The 22,495-nt window shown below is 42.5% G+C and overlaps 1 protein-coding gene across 2 annotated transcripts in view; it reads left to right on the top strand.

Moving 5' to 3' along the window:
- ROR1 (receptor tyrosine kinase like orphan receptor 1) overlaps nucleotides 1-22,495 on the top strand; it is a 346,156-nt gene that overhangs the window by 230,030 nt on the left and 93,631 nt on the right. For both annotated transcript variants that reach the window (XM_081143788.1, XM_081143789.1), the window contains exon 4: nucleotides 460-490. In XM_081143788.1, the coding sequence (XP_080999914.1) occupies nucleotides 460-490 (31 nt within the window). The remainder of the gene's footprint in view (nucleotides 1-459; nucleotides 491-22,495) is intronic.

Here is a 22,495-nt window from a genome sequence, read left to right on the forward strand (position 1 = left end):
GGGTGGAATCCAGATGTGTCTGAGCCCACAGCCGCCGCTCTGTGCAGTGAGGGAGAAGTTGGAAAGATTCGCAGCACACGTACCCCTTTTCTGTCCAGCGGCCATCAAAGGCCCTGCCGTGGCCAGTGGCCAGTTGCCCCGGAGTCCGGCGCAACCACTCATCCTCCCGTTGGAAACTCCCTGGGTCCTGCCAGGACGCCTACTCTACTGACTCATTTTTCAGCACTTGTCTTAGCATTTTTCAGGCCTGAACTGTGAGATAGAGACAAGTTCTCACTGGTATGGTTTTTTGTAGAGGTGGTTGGGCGCGGGGGCTGGAGCAAAAGGATAAATCCCAGAAAAATAAATATCACCCCAGGAGATTTGAGAACTTTAATCTGTAATGGTTTGACTGTACCCATGCTCACTGTCCAATAACCCAGACTGACTGTTTCTTTTGTTTTTCTTTCATTTCTTCAGGCCCCCCTCCCACTGCAAGTCCAGGAGCCTCGTAAGTACTTTTATTTCCTTCCTTGTCATTTCTGTTTCTCCAGAGATTTCTAGGGCAAAGGCAATGTTGTCCACTGCTTGGGCCAAAACACGATGTTTCCAGATTTCATTCCAGTTTGCCTGGCCCTCATTCCTTTTTGCTTTTTCTCTGATATGAAGATCCACAGGAGACTAGCATTGGCAGTAATCGCAGGCGTGGTGTTGGTTCTGAACGATCAAAGCAAAAATCTGCTTACATTTACTATTTGAAAATGAATCTAACATTATTTACAACAGTGGATTTGGTTAAATCAAACAAACAAAAAATGATATGGTGCTGTCTTAAGAACTTGACTCTGGCCTTTAGCTTGAAAGGGTAGGGTCTATTCTATGTTTCTGCAAGCATGTCCGATGCGTTGGTCACTGACAGGTCAACAAGGAGGTGTTCATTTATTTTTATTCCCTTTAAAGAACTCAGAGGCCAAAGCTCTGACTCACACAGGGGGAGAAAGCACTGTGCCTGGGTGGAGAGTTACATGAAGTTTGATTCATTTTGAGTCCGTTGTTAACGGAGTCTAAAGATCCAGTTTTTTTCACTAACACTATTATTAATACATTTGCCCTTTTTCCTGGCTAAGGGATTCTGTTCTTTCACTCCACAAGTATCCATTTGGGGTATTTTTAATGTGTATTTTTATTTGGGGGGGGAGACCCATTTATTAAAACTCTTGCTTTGCAAGAAAATATATTTCGTATGTTGTAGACTTCTGAAATAAGTTTCACTGGGTTCTGCCATGAGAGCATCAAAATCTCTGACCTGGACTATACCCGTGGCAAACATAACAGCCACTTTATTTGCTCTAATCCCCACTGTGCCACTAATTACAATGTGGGATATTTTAATATATTTGTGTGTGCCTGGAGGCCCAGTGGCCCACAATCCCATTAATAAAATAGGTAATGGGTAAAAAATAAACGTTGGCCATCAGCCACACTGTTCTGCTATTTCATCAGTTGGTTAAAGGCAACTGTAAAAGAAATATTTAAAATCACCAAGTGCTAATTGCATTCTACTTGCCCAGGTAGAAAATGTTGATTGATCTAAAATAGGTCACAAGTTTGGTTGGTCTGCCTTGCATTTCTTGAAGTTAATCTTTTTTTAAAATGATCTCACAATTGATTGATACATGGAATCCTTTTGAAGTCTTATTTAAACAAAGATTACAACTTTTGTTACTTGCTGTAAAAATACTTCCCACCCGGGTTCCTTATTTGTTCCTCTTAATCTGTGTTTCAAATGTGGTTGATAATCTGTATCCCAGGTTGATTAATGTGCTTTTCACTAATCTGCCTTTATTATTAAGCACTGGGTGGTTGACTTTCTACCTGTTGTATTTGTACCAGAAAGTTCCCTTTTTTATTATCAAAATTCTTTTCAAACACTGATATGACCTTTCTTTTTAAGTTTTACTTTGCTGCTACCTTTCTGATAAACCCAGTTTGTCTCACATGGTTTTTAATTTTACACAAAGATAGTACAGTAGTTCCCGCTTATCCATGGGAGGTACATTCTAAGACCCCCCACTGGATGCCCGACACCAGGTAGTACTGAACCCTTATATGATGTTTTTTCCTGAACATACATACGGCTTCTCCTTGGCATATCCAAATGTCACTACACTTACACTTTGGGGCCATTGTTAAGTACAATAAGGGTTACTTGGCCACAAGCACTGGATACCAGGTCTGTCAATCTGATAACCGAGATGGCTACTGAGTGACTAGCGGGCAGGTAGCATGTACAACATGGATACACTGAACTAAGGGATGATTCACGTCCAGACAGGACGGAGACGAGAGGAATGACATGGAATTTAAAGCTTATGAATTGTTAATTTCTGGAATTTTTCATTTAATATTTTTGGACCAAGATTAACCCATGGTAACTGAAACCATGGAAAGCAAAATTGCAGATTAGGGGGGCTACTGTGTACCACCCTCATGAGCTGTTTACAGAGAGGGTATTGAAGTCCTTAAAGATGCTTAAGCATAGCTAAAAGTATCCTTTGCTGTCAGGCACCTCTGTTTTATCTTAGCTGTCCAGTTACCCATCGTGTTAGTCAGCAAGAGCATGAAATGTCTAGTTGCCATTTTTGCCAGGAGGGAGCTACAATAAGATGCAGTTGCTGTTGGAAATCCCAAGGAGCTTTGGGCCGTTCAGTCTCCATCCTCATTGTGGCATTGCCAGTTGGCATTTTGACACCCCTTTTTTCTCTTTTCCTTAGAAACCAATGGCATATCCTACTTTTTTCTCTCAGCTGCCACTACTTAACCCTGTCTCTAAGAGTTCCTCTCTTCCTAAGTCTAATTCACAAGTAGAATGCCAGTTCCCGTTCCTATCCTCATAGTCCCCAACAAGCAGCCAAACCTCACTACAATGGGACAGGTAGCCACGGGGTATAAATATCACAATCTTTAGGACTGCTCCGAAAGCCTTTTGTTAAACTGCACAGTGCTTTTTCCAAGATAGAAGTGAAGTGCAGTCAAAAAATTGCTGTTTAGTTGAAGGTGGCACAGCAGAGTTACTGTAAGGAGATCAGATGCAAGTCCATGGCACAACCCTAACTTTTAACACAGTGAAATCTATGTGTATGAAACATGGTGAGATCTAAGTGCCTTTTGAGGCCACAGGGCTGGCAACACAGCCCCCAACTGGGAAAGGCTTATCCCTCACGACTGTGGCCCAGCAAGACAAAGCATGTGAGGTACCTGTCACTCCCTGTAGGGACTGCATTAGGTGATCACATGAAGCTCACAGGATGGCATTTTTAGTTTGTGGCAGGAGCAAGTTTGAGACATTAGTAGTTTGGCTTCTGTTCATAGCTTCGGGCTTTATTTTCTTCTGTCATTGCTGGGTCCTGGCCCACCTCTAACAATTCCAGGGCCTGGGGCATGAGTACAAGAGGAGGCCCACATACCGCACGTCTAAATATTTAAAAGTTATAAATCAAGCCAGCAAACTGTTAGATGAAATATGTTCTATCCTCCCACGTTGACAAATATACCTTCATAATGACAGAATAAAAAATATGTGCAGAGTTATGGTTTTTATCTGACTGAAAGCCAGGAACTATCAAAAGACTACTTTAGTGATTATTATGCGTTTCTTGGTGTTCTGTTAATGGGCCAGAGATATGATAGGTTGTAGATTGTAGATTGATAATTTGTAGGTTGTTATATATTAGTTCCATTAAAATTTTTTTATGGCTTTCATTTCTGCAAAATGACTACCTATGTTGTTTTACACAAGTTTTACACATAGTGTGTATTTTTTTGACAACAGTACCAAATGAGACAAACTTTCTTGAGTCATTGCAATTCTTACTTCTTAAAACTAATTATAATTTAGAGAAACTATGCTTCCCGGAGCCAGTAGCAACTATAATTCTCAATGAAATTCCTAAAGCAATACCAAATTTGCTAAGAATTTTAGCAGGTGTACTAAGAAGTTTGTACGTTGTGTTCAAATAGAGCAACGGGGTCATATGATAAATAATCATTATTGCAGAATATATTCAAAGTATAATTTCATTATAAAATCAGTATCATGCTTTATACATTATCCTATATGCGTACAAATTGAAGAGCAATATGAATTGCTTAATGTGTTAGTTTTCTAAGGCTGCCATAATAAACTACCACATTGAATGGCTTAAACAGAAATGTATTGTCTACAGTTCTGGAGGCTCGAAGTGGGAGATCAAGATGTTAACAGGGTTGGTGCCTTCTGAGGGCTGTGAGGAAGAAGCTCTTCTGGTGATTTGCCAGCATTATTTTTAAAATATATATATTTTTATTGATTTTAGAGAGAGGAAAGGAGAGGGATATATAGAGAGAGAAGAACATTGAAGTGAGAAAGAAACATCCATCTGTTCCCTCCTGTACACGCCCCGACTGGGGATTGAAAACACAACTGGCATATGTGCTCTGACCGGGAATCGAACCAGTGACCCTTTGGTGCACAGGATGACACTCAACCAACTGAGCCGTACCGGCCCAGGTTGCCAGTATTCTTGGCTTCTAGAGGCATCACTGTAATTTCTGCCTTGATATTCACATGGCGTTCTGCCTGTGTGTATGTCTCCGAGTTTCCGTTTTTTATGAAGACACCAGTTCGTATGGTATCAGGATCCACCCCAATAGCCTCATTGGCACTTGAATACCTCTATAAAGACCCTATTAACAAGCAACGTCGCATTCTGAGGTACTGAGTATTAGAACTTGAACGTATAGATTTGGGGGGGGGGGCACAATTCCACCCATAACACTTAATATTGCAAAATTTTTCTCAGCCATGTGAAACTCTTGCAAACAGTACGCTAATTTATGAGAACTTTCAGAAGCACTGGTTGCAATATGAAGAAAAGCAGGGAAATGGATACTTGGTAAGAATAGGAATGACTGTTTGTTGTGTAAGAGTCTATGGCATTCAAGCTGGGAGGAAGAATCTGAGAAACTGATGGAGTCATCTCTTCCCTTGTTGGGATGCCAGTGGCGCGGCGCACAGACCGTCCCAGTTACCCAGGCACGGGGCAGGAGGCGCGGGGGGGCCTGGGGCCAGAGCAGCGTCGGGCACAGGAGCGGGAGGTAAAGGTTTGGGGCTGCTGTGCCAGCCCCGAGTGCCAGCCCCTGGGGGCAGGGGTTCCCACGCGTACGCTTCCCTCTCATCGAAGTGTTTTCTGTGCACCCTTCGGCTGTGGGCTCAGGGCAGCAGTTGGCTTTGTTGCTATTGTCCTTCCTCTCCCCCCTCCTCCTCCTTCCCTTCCTGCCCCCCCTTTTCTTCTACAGTTTCACCGAGACATAGTTCACATAGTATAAAATTCCCCATTAGAAGCGTTAAACTCAGTGTTTTTAGCATATTCACAGAGTTGTATTACTGCTATCTGTGTTACTACTATCTTACTTTAGAACATTTTTGTCACCTCAAAAATAAGCTCCTCTCAGCCCCCGGTAACCTCTACTCTGCTTCCTGTCCATGGGTTTGCCTGGCCTAGATACATCGCATCACTAACATCTTACAATATTTGTTCTCTTGTATCTGGCTATTTTTACTTACCATGATGATTTCGGGGTTAATCTACATTATAGCATGCATCACTTTTTTTTTTTTAGAGACATAGATATTTTAATTCTGTTAAAAACTTTATGATACAATTTTTTTTCATTGTACAAAATATTACAGATGTCCCCTTTTTTCCCCATTCACCCCTTCCACCCCACACCCCTTCCCCTCCCCTCCCCTCCCCTCCCCTCCCCTCCCCTCCCCTCCCCTCCCCTCCCCTCCCCTCCCCTCCCCTCCCCTCCCCTCCCCTCCCCAGGCCTTGGCCACACTATTGTCTGTGTCCATGGGTTATGCATATATGTATATAGATTCTTTGGTTAATCTCACCCTCCCATCCTCCCCTACCTTCCCTCTGAGATTCATCAGTCTGATCCATGCTTCCATGTCACTGTGTCGTCCTTTTAATGGCTGAATAATATTCATTTTTTGACTATACCATATTTTGTTTTATCCATTCTTCTGTTAATGGATATTTGGGTAGCTTCCGCTTATTGCCTACTCTGAATAATGCTGCACTGATCGTTCCTATATGAGTTTTTGGGGGGGGGTGTTCAGTTTGCTTGGGTATATACCTAGGGATGGAATTCCTAGGGCATGTGGTAATTCTATGTTTAACTTTTTGAGGAACTGCAAAACTGTTTTCAAAAGGAGCTGCTCCATTTTATATTCCTCCATGGAATGTATGTAGGTTCTAATTTCTTCACAGCTTCTCCAATGCATATTTTCCCTCTATTTATTTTTTATTATTATAACCATTTTAGTGGTTGTAAAGTTGTATTTTATTGTGTTTCTGATTTGCATTTTCCTAATGATGAATGGTATTGAGCATCTTTTTATGTACTTGTTGGCCATTTATATATTCCTGGAGAAATGTTTGTTCAAATTCCCTGCCCATTTTTTAAATTAGGTTTTTTGTCTTTTTTTTTTTTTTTAATTTTTAAATTTTATTTTTGTTTAAAATATCACAGATGTCCCTTTTTCTCCCCAATGCCCCGTTCCACCCCATCCCACCCCCTTCCCCAGTCCCTCTCCCCACCATTGTCCGTGTCCTTGGGTTGTGCATAAATGCATATAAATTCTTTGGTGACTCTCTCCCCCTCCACCCACCCGCCCTCCTCCATCCCTCTGACATTCGTCAGTCTCATCTATGCTTCCATGTCATTGAATCTATTCTGCTCATCAGTTTATTAAGTTCTTTAGATTCCACGTATAAGTGAGATCATGTGATATTTGTCTTTCGCTGCCTGGCTTATTTCACTCAGCATCATTTTCTCCAGGTCCACCCATACTGTCCCAAAGGGACAGCTGCATAGTATTCCATGGTATAAACGTCCCACAGCTTTTTTATCCACTCATCTACTAATGGGTACTTGGGCTGTTTCCAGATCTTAGCTATTGTAGGTTATTTGCCTTTTTATTCTTGAGTTGTAAGAGTTCTTTACATATTTTAGATGCTCTACTATTATACAATACATGATTTACAAATATTTTCTTCCATTCTGTGGCTACCTTTTCATTTTCTCAATAGTGTTCTTTGAAACAAAATTTTTTAATTTTGATGAAGTTCAGTTTATTTTTTTATTTGGTTGGTTGTGCTTTTGAGAAAGCATTGCCTAATCCAAGGTCACAAGGATTTACTCCAATCTCTTCTAAGAGTTTTAGTTTTATAGCAGAGATGAGTACATATGGAAATATACTACGATGACATTTGAGGATGACTTAAAGGAAGTGAGAAAGCAGTGCTTCCAAATTCCTGGTGGGTATTAATCTTTGTAATTCAGGATCAATAAATTAGAATTCCTGGAAATTCTCAGAAATTTCTAAAATCGTAAGATACATTTACTTGCATGTTTCTAATTAATTATGATTTTCTATAATAATAAACAGTGAATCATTTTTCTCTGATACTGGAAAGTTTTTGTAAAGTAAAATTTGGTATAATTAAAGAGTTTTTGTTTTATAGTTCTAGCTTTTATGTTTAGATTTTTGTCCATTTGGGGCTAATTTGTGTATATGGTATGAGGTAGGAATACAGATTCATTTTTTTGCATATGGAAATCCAGTCATCCAACATCATTGGTGGAAAAGACTATTCTGTACCCATTGTCTTGACAACCTGTTAAAAACCAATTGACTAAAAATGTGTTTATTTCTGGACTCTCAATTTTACTCCATTGATCTATGTGCCTATCCTTATGCCAGTTTCTCATTGTCTTTTTGTTGTTGTAATATTCTTTTTTTTTTTAATTAAATTTATTGGGGTGACAATGGTTAATAAGATTATATAGGTTTCAAGTGTACAATTCCTCATAGGCTCGATTGGTAGGTTTGGAGTAAGTTTTGAAATCAGAAGATGTGAGTCCTCTGTATCAGTCAGTGTTCCACTGGAAAAACAGAGCCGGTTACATTTTATATGTATACAGATATAAAGAGATTTATTGTAAGGAATTGGCTTATGCGATTGTGTAGACTGGCTAGCCAAGTTTGAAATCCACAGGGCAGAGTGTCAGGAGGGGCTGGCTAGACACTCCTGGCCAGATGCTCACGCTGCATTCCACAGGTAGAATTTCATCTTCCTCAGGAAAACTTTACTCCTGCACTTAATGCCTTTTGACTAATCCAGTCAGGCTCACTCACTCTTTTATCCTAGATGCCCTCCTACAATTCATCAACTGATTATAGACGTTAATCACATCTACAGAGTACCTTCATGTTTGACGGAATTACTGTGGACTATATCTTGCCAAGTTGATACATAAAACTGATCCTCAGCCCTGGCCAGTGTGGCTCAGTTGGTTGGGTATGGAGGGTTGCTGGTCCCATTCCCAGGCAGGGCAGATGCCCAGGTTGCAGACTTGATCCCCTGGGGTGGGGGGAGGGACGCAGCTGATCGTTGTTACACTCTCACATAGAAGTTTCTCTCTTTTGCCTTCCTCTCTCTCTAAAAATCAATAAACTATTCTTTAAAGAAACCAACTGATCATCATATCCTCCAACACTGTTCTTTCTCAATAATTTTTTTGGCTATTCTGGTCTCCTTGCATTTCCGTATGAATTTGGAGGTCAGCTTGTTCAATTTTGACAAGACGCCAGCTGGGATTTTGGTAGGGACTGCATTATATTTGTAGATCAATTTGGGGAGCATTGTTATCTGAATAACATTAAATCTTTAATCCATAAAATGGGGTGCCTTCTCATTTATTTAATCTCTTTCAAGGGTATTTTGTAGATTTTAGTTTACATGTTTTGCTCTTTTTATGTTAAATTTATTCCTATTTTATTGTTTCTTGTGCAATTGTAAATGTAATTGTTTTCCTAATTTCATTTTCAGATTATTTATTGATACTCTGTCGAAATACAACTAATTTTTGTTTGTTTTGGTTTTGTCTTTTAAATATATCTTTATTGATTTCAGAGAGAGGAAAGGAGAGGGCGAGAGAGAGATAGAAACATCAATGGATGAGAGAGTCATTGATCGAGCCCACAACCCAGGCATGTGCCCTGACCAGGAATCGAACCCCGATCGCCTGGAGCCTAGGTCGATGCTCAACCGCTGAGCCATGCCCTGCTGGGCCTAATTTTTGTGTATTGATCCTATATCCTGCACTCTTGCTGAGCTCTTTTATTAGCTCTAATAGTTTGTGTGTGTGTTCCTTAGGATATTCTATCTATAAGATCATGTCATCTGTAAATAGATACTATTTCACTTCTCTCTTTTCAATATTGATGCCTTTTTCCCCTGCCTAATTACTGTGGCTAGAACCTCCAGTGCAGTGTTGAACAGAAGTAGTGAAAACTGGCATCCTGTCTTTTTTCCTAATCTTAAGGGGAAAGCTTTCGTGATTCTAGCTATAGGTTTTTCATAGATACCCTTTATCAAGTTGAGAAAGTTCTCTTCTATTCCTATTTTCTTGAGTGTTTTTTAATATAAAAGGATGTTGGATTTTGTCAAATGCTTTTTCTTTGTCTATCAAGATGATTATGATTTTTCTGTCCTTTATTATATTAATGTGTATTACATTGATTGATTTTTTTATGTTAAGCTAAGCTCACATTCCTGGAATAATTTCTACTTGGGCAAGGTGTATAATTCTTTTTTAGATGTTGCTGGATTCAGTTTGCTAGTATTTTGTTGAAGATTTTTGCATCTGTTTATAAAAGATATTGGTCTGTAGTTTTCTTTCCTTATGATGTTTTTGTCTAGTTCTGATTCCAAGTTAATACTGGCCTCTTACAATGAGTCGAGGAGGAATCTCTCATCTTGTATATTTGGAGAAGAGTTGTGAAGGATTTGTGATAATTATTCTTTAAATGTTTGGTAAAATTTACCAATAAAACCATTTGGGCCTGAACTTTTCCTTGTAGGAAGTTTCAAAATTACTAACTCAACTTCTTTACTTGTTTTAGGTCTGTTTAGATTTTTCTATTCTTCTAAGATTTGTAGTTTGTATCTTTCTAGGAATTTGTCCAATTCATTTAGATTATCTAAGTTGTTGGCACAGAGTTGTTCATAGTTTCCCTTATCATTCTTTTAATTTCTGTAGTATAAGTAACAGTATCTCTTATTTCTGATTTTAGTAACTCATATTTTCATTTGAATTTTTTTTTCTTGGCCAGATTAGCTTGTCTAGCTAAAGATTTGTCAATTTTATTGATTTTTTTTCTTCAAAGAGCTACCTTTTATTGAAAGTGGACATTTAAATAATGCAATGTGGCAATTCTCAAAATCAGCTCACCTCCTCTCTGATGTTGCTGTGTGCTGTTGCTGTTGTTAGGTGACTTTCCTGAACGAATTCACTGCAGCCTGTATTCCCTGTCATGTGCAGCTCCTGAGGTCTCTGCTGAGTTAGCTTAGTGGTCAGCAGACAATTAGACAGAGATTTTCTTAAACCAGTAAGTCTATATGTGGAATCTAAAGAACAAAATAAATGAACAAACAAAACAGAAACAGACTCATAGATACAGAGAACAGACTGATGGCTGACAGAGGGGAGGTGGTTTGGGGGGCTGGGTGAAAGAGGTGAAGGGATTGAGAAGTTCAAATTGGTAGTTACAGAATAGTCATGGGGAATATAAAGTACAGCACAAGGAATATAGTCGACAGTATTGTAATAACTATGTATGGTGCCAGGTGGGTACTGGAAATATCAGGGGGAACACTTTGTAAAGTACATGATTGTCTAACCACTGTGCTGTACACCTGAAACTAACACAAAATAATATTGAATGCAAACTGTAATTGAAAAATAAAATTTAAAAATAATTTAAAATATCTTCTGCCCTATTAGGGCCCTTCCTCCCTTAGGACTTCCCATTTGGAATAGATTCCCAACTCCTTGCCCTGGCTCCCTGCCTACTTCTGTGGCCTCCCCTTGTCCCGCTCCCACCTCGATCATTCAGCTCCAGCCATGCTGACCGTGCTTCTGTTCCTTGGACACCCAGGCTTGTTCTGAGGCTTTAGGGTTTCTGTGCTAGCAGGTCTCTCTGTCTGGAAGGTTTTGCTCTGAAAGCTTTCTATGATACCCTCCTTCTTATCATTCAGCTCTCACCTAAAATGTCACCTCCTCAGAAGTGACCCCTGAATCTATGGTAGCCCCCAGTCACTTTCTGTCTTATTACCCTTCTTCATTTATATCAGGGCATTTGTCACTACCTAGCATTTTTGTTTTATTCACTTGTTCATTTTTCTGCAAAATAAGCTTCCTGAGATCAGGACCTTGTCTGTTTCATGTACCACTCTCTCCCCAGTCTTAGGACATAGCCAGAATTCAATACTCACTAAAAAAAAGAAAGAAAGAAAAGAAAAGAAAAACGGCATCTAAGGGTCCTCTTCTAGGAGATGGTGATAACAGTACTTATCTCAGGGTTGTCGTTAGCAGTAATGGGACAATGAATATAAGGTACTTAGCACCTGGTGAAACTTCATAAGTTTCAGATGAGTGAGATAATATTTGTTGACTGACTTCATTATCTCACCTGCCTTATGACAGATGGCAAATCCTAGCATGGAGCCTGGTGTAAAATTAAGTTTCATGAATTTAAGTTGTATTTCTTTTCCTTCATCCTCTGAGGCCTCCTTCAGAATCAGTCTATAAAGAGGACATGGTGGACAAAAGTATCTGTCCCATAGGATTGTTGTGAAGATTAAATGAAATAATAAGATAATGTGTGTAAAGGACCTAGCCCTGTGCTTGGCTTATTAAGAGCTTAGGTTACTAACATCATCATCATCATCACTATCACCACCACCACCACCATCATCATCATTGCTATCGGAGCAAAGAGATCATGCCTTCTTTCCAGCTGGAGTCCTTCTGGACAACATTCCCTGCTGTAAACTCCAATAAGATGCCTTGAAGCCTTTATTTCTTTTTCTCTTATTGGCCTTTGGCTAAAGTCCCTTTCTGCAGAAAGACAAAGTGACCAGCTTTTGATGAATTCTTTCCTTCTCTTATCTGCTTCCAAGCCTCAGCCACAGTGAGGAAGTGTAGCTGGGTGCTGGCCCAGCCCAGGAAGTGATAATGTAATTTCCAACTCAAGATAAACTCAAGGATAACTTTCAACATAGATACTCAGGCAGCGCGAGGGCGGAGGTGCCTTGCAGGGGGAGACCAGGAAGTCATTCGGCAGCTGGGCCAGGACGCATGTGTGTGTGGGGGGGCACCGCTCCAGTGAAGTAGCTGACCTCCGTGTCTTCATCAAACTGCCTGAGACTCAGAGAAGGGGCGGATGGAGGGAATGCGGAGAGATTAGATAAGAAGGATTTCCCAATCCCAGTGGGAGATAGTTCTAAAAGTACAGAAGGTTAAAAAGCCAAGCTCTTATATCCCAATCCACCCCTGTCACTCAACAATTCCCACTGAATGAATAGGGTGTGGAAAGCTTCCAATTAAAACGATGCTTGTGAATATTGGCAAACATATCCTTGTGTGCAGGGCACATTCAAAGAGAGAAGAGGGAAGATAAGTCCTTGCTTTCTAGGAGCACGCATTCTGCAAGCTTGTCCACCAGGCTGTGGGCTTCTCAGTCGATGTGTTAGTCATGATCGTATCTCCACACCTAGCCCGCCACCTGGTACGTAGCGGATACTCAACAAATGTGTGTTAAATTGAACATCAAGAGTCTCTGTCCTGAAATCTTTTCTCCGCATATGACAAGGTTTTATTCATTTGCTCAACACATTTTTATCAGGCTCCTTCTATGTTCCAGGCCTCTGATTCTTAGAAGATGTTTTTAAGCCATACATGTGGGTGCCAGGCAACACAACCGATCTAAAAGTCCTCATTCTACACCATTTACACTTCCCCTTTCCGCGTTTATGAGTATTAACACCAGCTTCTGCTATAAGTTACAGAGCAAGTGCTTTTCAAGCGTTCACCCAACTCTGGCTGTGGGTGAACCGAAAGTGCCAGAGGAATCAGAGTGCGGTTTATAGCACTGCTTCTCAAATTGTAATGTGTGTATAAGTCACCTGGGGGTGTTGTTAAAGGGTAGGTCTAGGGCCTGAGGCTCTGCATTTCTAACTGGTCCCAGCAGGTGCTGGTACAGCTAGTCCACATACTTTGAGAAGCAAGGATTTAGACAAAAGGTACAGGTCTGGGTTCTAGTTCCCTGTCATCACTAGCCAGTGACCCTGGGCATATTGCTTTACCTGCTTTAGATCCCAGTTCCTTTATCTGCAAACTGAAGAGCTTGAATTTAGTCTCACTGAAGAGTTACTCTAACTCTAAATTTTATGACTCATTGAAACTCAGTTTGCTGTTTTCTTTATTTATAGTAAGACCTCTTCAAGTTCTGGATCTCATGCCATTTGCTCTTGGGCTCTCCTTCTCTGCTCTGAGGTGTTAATAGTCCTTTTTTATCTACCATGTGCTTCCATCCTGCCCATTCTGAGCATGATGTTGTACAGTTAGGTCAGTCAGTGAGAATGATTTTACAGAGAACCCCCACACGGGAAACCCCCGCCAGCACCATCACCGAGTTCTGAAGGGGTGAGGCAGTGTGGCTTCCTGGGTCAAGGGGAAAAAACTATGGGTTTTGCTCTTTAGTAGCAGGCTCTGTTTATATCCTACTAAAGAGAGCAGCATTTTCCTCCCATATTTCTCCACTGGCCTCCTGCCTGGTAGGCCGAGTGGCTCTGTGTGAGGTTGAGCAAAGGGGTTTGCGGCAGGAGGCAGGGTGATGTAGTGGTGGACACAGCCTTCTGATGCCTTCAGGTGGGTGTTTTTAAATGCCGAGCAGATGATCTTGTTGCCTCGCTAACAGGCCCTGAGGGTTGATGGGAAAATGAGGACACTGGTTTGCATGTGTGACTTGTGAATACAGGTTCATTATTGAGTTACACACTCAGAGTTTTCTAAGGGAAACAACCAAATCTTACAACAAACAGTTAATGAAATGTGAAGAATAAGCTTGACTGTGTTAAAGGGTAGCTAAGCACAATGATGTATTCTTTGCATAAATGACGTAATTTGCATTTGATTTTTTTCAGCTTAATGTTCATGTTTCTTCTCTCTTTGGTCTCTGGTCTGATGTTTATAATCAGTGTCAGTGCTCACAATTTCTCATTGCTTCTCTCTCCCTCAAACTCACACACACACACACACACACATACACACACATACACATTCATATTTATATATGCTCCCAAAGCAATAGCAAGGGTCCCATAATCTTGGGCAGTGCTTCTCAACTCAAACTATCCATTAAAATTACCCAAAGAGCTTTAAAAATTACTCATACCCAGGCTTCTCCTCAGACAAATTAAATCAAAATCTCACAGGCTGATGTCCAGACATGATGTTTTATCAAACATGGATGGATTCTGAAACAATTAAGTTATTTCTTGTGAATGCAGCCAGATTTGAGCACCATCCTCTCCTACCCTCCTTCTTGCCTGAAGGAGGCTTGCATTAGACTGCCCAGTTCTAAAATATTGTAGATACCAGAGGACTGGACACAACAGAAACTCTAAGCCTGGATATCACATGCCTACTGCACCATCAGGACCCAAGCAGGAAAGCAGAACCAACTCTGAGAATTTAACTCGGGGAAATTAATGTAGGGAATTGGTTACACGGGTCATGGAATTGTAGAGAAGACAGGGATGGTGAAGCTGCTTAAAGATCAGCAACAGATGGAAACCACAACCATGCCTACACTGGAGGGACAAAGAGCAGGGTGGTTTTTCCTGGAGCCTAGGAGGAGGGTCGTCTGTGGAGGCTGGACTGATGGCAAGCCTGTCGTGTGGGCTCCGGGGCCATGAGAGGCGTTCTCATTGTCACCCAAGACTGAAAGCAGGCAGAGAAACAATGGGCCTTCGAGCTACCCGACACAGGAAGCCTGAGAATTGCAGCTGCAGAGGCCACTTCCCTTGTGGATGCTGGGCAGAGCGGGGTAGGGGTAGGGAATGATGCTGAGAGCACACGGCCCAGCGCTAGCACCAGCACCCCAGAGTGACTTCCATGCCACTAGAGAGCTGGGGGTGGAGGAAAGTGGGCTAAGAGGGAACCAAGTCAAAAAGAGTGTATTCAAAGTTGCTGACCCTGTCCGGCCTTCAGATGGAACCATCCAGTGGACAGTTTGTATTGTAGAACCGGGACCTAGGACAGAGGTCAGGAAAAAGTTAAAAAGTCAGGATTTCTAGCCATGAAAGGGTACTCTGATGGTTAGAACACAGGGAAATTTGATGTTTGGGGGTCAAATGAGAAGCATTCTGTCAAACTTGGAACCTGGCTGGGGTGTTGGGAAGATGTGTGAGACATCTTCCAGTGCAGAGCCCCATCCCAGTCCCCAACCACATCCCTTTAGCCAAGAGAGATTTCCTTGGCTAAAACATTCCAGAACTCACAACTTCTCCAGAATAGTGCTTGTTTGAATCAGTATAGGGCTAAAAATAAGAATTCAAAATATGAGAACGTCAGATTTCAAAGCAGCATTCTGCAGGCTACATTTCCTCTTGGATTAAAACATATACATGTGTGTGTGTGTGATTGGGTGATCATCCTGATTAAAGATAAAGGGTAAAATGCAAAGAGAAACCCCATGAAGCTGCAAAGTACAATGTTATTCTTTTAGATTAGGCTTCATCTGGAAACAGTGCACCACGTGGCAGGCAGATGCCGCAGAGGGTCAGGACAGTGGCAAGAGGCAGCGTAGCTCCCGTGTCTGAAGCCAGGGCAGCAAAGCGACTGGGAGACCATGGCTTTGAGTGGGTCCCGGGCTCAGCCTCCAAATAGCTACGGGTACCTGGCTCCCTGGGACATCTTTGTTGCTTTTGCTGCCCTTTTTTTGGTTGTGGTAAACTATACATTACAAAATTTACCATTTTAACCATTTTAAGTGTAAGTTCACAATGTTGTGCAACATCACCACTATCTAATTGCAGAACAGTTTCATCATCCTAAAGGGACACCCCAGCCCATTAAGCAGTCACTCCCCATCTCTCCCTGACTCCCAGCCCTTGGCAACCACTAATCTGCTTTCCGTCTCTGTGGATTTGCCTTTTTTGCACATTTTATAGATGGAATCATGGAGTATGTGGCCTTTTGTGTCTGGCTTCTTTCATTTAGCATAATGGTTTCAGGATCCATCCGTGTTCTAGACTGTATTTTCCCTGTTTTTTGATGACTTTGAAAGACTCCCTGGCATAGTAGTAGAAGGCCTGGCATAGCAGCCATGCAGACCTATGCATCTGAATTCCAGGCTCCTTTGAGTTTCTTTTTCTTGAGCAACAAAATGAGAATGTCCACCTCAGGAGTCCTTGGGCAAGTTCATTTGCTAATTTTAACTATTCATTTGCTAATTTGGCAAATATTAAACGAGCAGGTACTGTGTGCCAGGCCAAGGCTTTAGGAATACATGGGTGAACAGCACCAGGCAAGTTCTTTGTCCTTGTGGTACTTGCTTCTAGTAGGAGAAATAGACAACAAGCACAGAAAAAAATAAATATAATGGGAAGACTGGGCGATGTGCAGTTGTCTGGGGTTAGGAAAGGGCTGCTTTTAACAACTTGGTGAGCAAGTTTTCTGGTAAGAAGTTGAGTTGACATTTTAGCTGACATCTGAGGAATGGAATGAGCCAGGGTGTGAAGAGCTGCGGGAAGAAAGGCTATTCCAGGCAAGAAAACAGTAAGAGCTCAGGCCCTGAAGTAGATAAGAGTTTGGCACAATCATGTAATGGAAAGAGGGCCGATGTGCCCAAAACTGGGTGAGTGAGGGGTGGAAGGAATGACGTGAAGTTGGAAAGATAAGCAGAGGCCAAATCTTGTGGTGGTGTGTGGACATCAAAACGCAAGAGGGATGGAGCCATGAGAGGGTTTTAGCTGAAGGAGGGATATATTCTAATTTATGCTCAGAAGGCCACTCTGGCAGCTGTGTGGAAGCTGGGGAGGGTCTGGGCAGGAACTGGAAGACTAGTAAGGTGGCTGTTGTACTTGTCCACATGTGAAAATATGGTGGTTTGGTGACTTGGGCTAGGATGGAAATAAGTTGTTAAAAAGTAAGAAGAGCTGAGATGGCCTGGGGAGGAGACAAGTATGAAAGATGAAATCACTAGAAGTAAACAGAGTAAATGAAATCAAATGAAAAAATGTATGCAAAATGCCTAACAGAGCCTAGGATGGAGCTGGTATTTAACTCTTGTCCTGTTCCCCACCCTCACCTACACATCCCCACGTACAGGCTCAGAAAGCCCGGTGGCTCTTTAACAAAGCCTATATGGGTCTTCTCTTCATCTATGTTTTTCTGCTGTTAGGAATGAATGGGAACTGCATGTGCATATAACTGTCATGGGGTAAAGAGAGCATAAATGACCATTCCCTATTCAACTGGAACACTCGGCCTCTTACAGCAGCCTTGGCCTTCAGCAGGTGACCTAGAAGTGGAGTTCTGTTGGATGAAGCACTTGGCCCTGTGCTAGGAGAGGAGGGGAAAGCAATAAAGAAGGTATTCCCTCCTTGTTCAGCTGCTAGAGCCCAGCCTGAAGGGCAGTCCCTTCCTCCGCTCTCCAGAAGCATTTGTGCTTCCCCAGTTTACACTGTTTTGTGGCCCATGGTTTAATTCTCCAAGCAGGACCACTCATCTTTGTGTCCACTACCTCTGGCACAAAGAGGGCACTTGATTGAGATCTAAACAATCAATGAGTAACGGAACACACCAGTGCTGCCTGGCTTAGAGCAGAGAATCTTCTGGGGCTGCAGAATTACCTGTGAGGTTTTCTCTTCTGTAATCAATATATAGCATCAGCTCAAAGGTTCGTGAGGATTAAGTGTGATAACTTGCGTAATTTACTTAGCATGGTGCCTGGCACATAGTAAGCCCTCAATGGAAGTTTGCTATTTGTCCTGTTATTAGGGGTCGGTTTTTTGTGGCTTCTTCTTGTGGAGTTGTATATAAATGGCCCATGGAGACTCCTTCTGGGGCCCTGGATTGTGAGGGGAATGTGGGCCAGTCTCCAGGAAAGAAGGGCCCTGGTACCCGAAAGGCCCTCCGGTTCTCACTGTCACTAGGGACTTAAAAGTGGAATTAATAAAGTGCTGCAGGTTTGCTGCCAGCTTCTTTACGGGCTGATTTTCTGCGCGTCGTGTACCAGATGAGACATAAGGGATTGCAAATGTGAGTGGAAAGTGGGATATTGTTGGCCAGGGCCAATGTAAATATGTTTGTGGGGGAGGGCAGAACAAAGGCCCGAAGGCCTGATGCTGACAGAAACCATGTTATTGTTTAATATATGACTTCATCCTAGTAAAAATGATAGGTCCCTCAGGCCTGCCAGGGACCAGGAGAGCTGGGTTATCTGTACCTACACAGGGCGGGAGCCTCAGTGGGGCTGGCAGCCTGCATGTGACCTTGACCCAGCCCCTGCCCCCAAACCCTCAGGGGCTTAGTGAATGGTGCTCACCTTGGAGTCAGAAATTTAGAGCCCAGCTTTGCCAGGCACCAGCTTCAGCACAGCAGCCTCTGTTCCCCCCTAATGTAAATTCAGAAAACAACTGAATCCCCATAGACTAGTTGTGGTGAATAAACAAGATAAATAAGATAAACAAGATTGAAAAGAAATGTGAACTTAAAGAGAGTCTTTGGTATTTGCACTAATCTCACCCGCTGGTGAGCGCCCTCCCTGCCCCCAACGCAGGAAGCATTGCAATTCCCGGCTCCATCCCCAGCCTCCCCCCTCCTCACCCTGCCCTCTGCTTAGCTTACCTCCTTTATGTAAAGCTGTTTGATTTCATTAGGCCCTTTGCATGGGGTGTAAAGGTTGCTGGGCTCTGAAAGTGGAAGGCCAGGAAAACCTAAGAAAATATTGGCCACTCCAAGTCCTTCTTCTTGCCCAGCCAGCCAGAAGATCCCAGCTGCTCCTCTGCCTGCTCCTCCCCCTTCATCTGCCCCATTACTTTCTCCATTTCCCCATCATCAGTGGAGAGAAGGAAGCATAAGACTTTCATGGCAAAGGGGAACCTCCGTGAGCGTCGAGAGGAAATTCTTAAGCAGTGAGCCGAAGCATTTATTCAATGCCATGAACATGGGGACCCAAGAACTGGACTTGGTGAAGCTTTCCAGTTTGCCACTCTCTTTCCATTTTCTTCCCTTGAAAGTTTCCACTGGAAATTCCCCAGCTTTGGTTTGAGCACTTGGCTCTGTAATCTTGGAGACATTCAGCATGTACCCCACAATTAAGACTTTGCAACTCCACGCAGTGTTTCTTAAGAGAAAGTTAGATGCAATTAGATCATTTGAAGATGGATTAGCCTGCCGTCTGCACAATATTAAGAAAAATCACGTTGGCAAATGACGGGGCCTCTTTGAAGAGCTCTGAAGGAAAGCCACTAATGAGCTCTACACTGGGTTTCCCCCCTGTTCCCGAAGGGTTAACACAATTTGTGGGAAAGGAAAAAATCCCCTGTGGTATTAAAATGCTGTGTCAGAGATTTGTAAGCTCTCCTTTGTAGCTCTGCCCCTAGGCCTGGCTCACTGCAGTTAGAGCAGGTTAATAAGAGCTCTGTTGCTGCCTGGCAGTTCCTAATGGGGTTTTGGTCTGGTGCCTGACCAGTGAAGAACAGTTATTATCGTTATTAGTATGATTATTATTAAAGTGCCGAGGAATTTGATTCAATAAGGTAAGGGACATCTGTTGTCCTTGCTTGCCCAGTGTCCATTCATCCTTCTTTTGACAAGAGCAGCTGGCTTCTCCTTCGGGAAAAACTGCCTCCCGTCTACTCTCAGGCCTGGTGGAGCTGGCTCTGTACCCAAATTGGGGTGACCACATGAGCCAGCGGCTCAGTTGCTGTGCTTGAGAACTAACCCTGCCCCAAGCCACTGCTCTTGTCAGTTACCTGAGCCTATAAACACCTCTTTCCTCTACCTCCCACCCTCCTGTTTGTTTGTTTGTTTGTTTTCGGCTTCTGCCAGGTAGAGTTAGGATTTCTGTCATTTGCAACTAGGAATCCTGATTAACACAAATTTGAAGGAACATACTATACGAGGCACTCTGAAGTGATACAGAAGAAACCCAGAAAAAATCCTCTTACTCTTAGGAACCACCACCTTAGAGAGTCAAGCCTGAGGTACGTTAACTATTTAAAAGATTAAACAATGTGGAGTATAATAAGATGAGATAGAAAATGTGTTCTGTGGGAAGTCAGGGGAGAAAGAAATTGATGTGGTGGGTGGGGCTTCCTGGCAGAGGCTGAACTTGAACTGGGCCCTAAAGGATGGAGAGGATTCCGTGAGACCAGGGGGTGTCAGGCTCTGCACAAGGCACTGGGGGACCGTGGTTACAAGGAAGGTCTGCTGTGAGGAGGACTCGGGAAGTGGATTTTGACATACAGTCAGGGCAGATGCCAGAGCACTTGGAATCCCAGGATGAAGGTTTGAACTTGCCTGGGTGGATCTCCGTGTGGGCTTAAGTTCAGGTGAGGAAATCCACACCAGATTGTGCCAACTTTTTTAGCAACTGTATGGCACCGTATGTTTCACCTGTGTTTATGAGGAGCTGGTACAGGGGAGAAGGGCCACTGACCCTGGCTCTCGCCCTTAATAACTGAGTGACAACGGGTGAGTTTTTTAACCTCTCTGACTCTCAATTTCCTCCTCTGCACGTTGGAGATAATCATAGCTAAACACTCAGGGTGCATATGAGGACAAGGTGAGATAAGCCTATGTAGGAGCACTCAGAACAGTACCTGGCACATGATACTCACAGTAGGTAACAGCTGGTGAGTGCGTACTAGTCCCCCAGGCACTGTGCTAAATGCCTGGCCTGCCTTCCCTCATCAATCCTCCCAGTAGCCAGGGCTTAAAAAAAATGTTTGCTGAATCTGATTTGGGGTATAGTTTCATTCCTGTGCTTAACCAAACAATAGGCCTTATCAGAGTTCAAATTCACTGTCCAATGAGACCTGAGCATATTACCAGAACATTCTCAGGAAGTGGAGGTTATGAGTTCTGATTTTTTAATGCACATCTTAAATTTTTTTAAACTTCATAGAGTCATACTACAGAACTTTTAGTGAATAGGTGAGAAGGAAAAAAATGTAGACATAACTCCACCACCTACAACACAGCCATGATTTCCTAGTAGGGGGTGAGGTTAAGAGTATCTGCTTCTAGTTTCATCAGTTATGCACAAGTGTGACCTTAGACAAGTTCCTTTAACATCTGTAAGCCTCAGTTTTCTCATCCATCCTAATGGGATGTTGATAGAAGCTTCCTGACAGAGTTTCTTTGGTAAGGATTAAATAAGATAATTCATACTTTATAGAGCACCTGGCACATATACACACTATTAAATGTTACTCATGCCTTTCAGTCACCCATCTTCCATAGGGTTGCAATAACCTGTCTGTACAAGTGCTTTCATCTTTTCCTGCTTAATATTGTACCTTAGATATTTTTGATATAGTAACATAATCTCCCCATTTCTCACTGCTAATGTATATGTTCTCCAGGCTGATATCACTGTAATTTATCAACTTGTCTCCCCTTTCTTAACACTTATCAATAATGCTGCCCTTCCCCCCTTTATACATGCGCTCTGTGGTTCTTTCTGAGTTCTGGTCTCAGTGCACCGTTTCTGTGAGCTCAGATTATGATTCCGCCCACACCCTTTCAGAAAGTAGCAAGAATGAGTGACACTCAAATTAGCAAAGACCTCTGACAAATTGTGGATTATGCTGGTCTGACGGACTGCCACAGGGAGATATGATTGTCATTATTTTTCCATCAGTGAATTCCCTCTGGTGTGATCATCTGTGCCTCATCTTTCAAGTGGTTTTGCTATGAATCTGAGTGTCAGCTCCGTCTCCCTGCCTTCTTGCTGACAGAGCAGGGCGAGTCCCAGCACCTTTTCACTGGAAGTTATTTCCTGGTCTCCTGAATCTTATTTCTTGGAGTAGGATGGATTCTGCAAAACAATTTGAGGCTGTCTTCCAGTTGCAAATCAAAGCCTCACCCTCTTTTTGGGGTCCTTTAGAGTAAGGGTTCTCTGAGTTCTTTGAAATCAGACCCTCCTGCATACACCTGGAGTTACCAGTAAGCCTGGCTGGCAGATCCCCTGGCTGATGGACACACAAAGCGAAGGGCAAAGGTGAGTTTTTCATTTCTCTCCCAGGCCCAAAATGCCTTTGAAATCTTTATTATCTGCACCATCAGGGATCATGCAAACAGCTTGAGGAAATCCTAAAATTGTGTTTGCTCTAGGTAAGCATTTGGGTCAAAGGAAAGATCTTTGCATGACTTCCGATGGACAGAATCTTGTCTCAGTTTAGAAAAGGCCACCAAGAACAGAAAATGGAATTTAGCATTTATGCGGTACATTGAGAAATAGTTTCTGAAGGATAAATAGCAAAGAAAATACCCTAAAGCAGTGTCACTATCCTGCAAATCTCAGACCCCATGAACACTTGGA

This window comes from Miniopterus schreibersii, assembly GCF_964146895.1.
Source record: "Miniopterus schreibersii genome assembly, chromosome: 8".
NCBI lineage: Eukaryota > Metazoa > Chordata > Mammalia > Chiroptera > Miniopteridae > Miniopterus > Miniopterus schreibersii.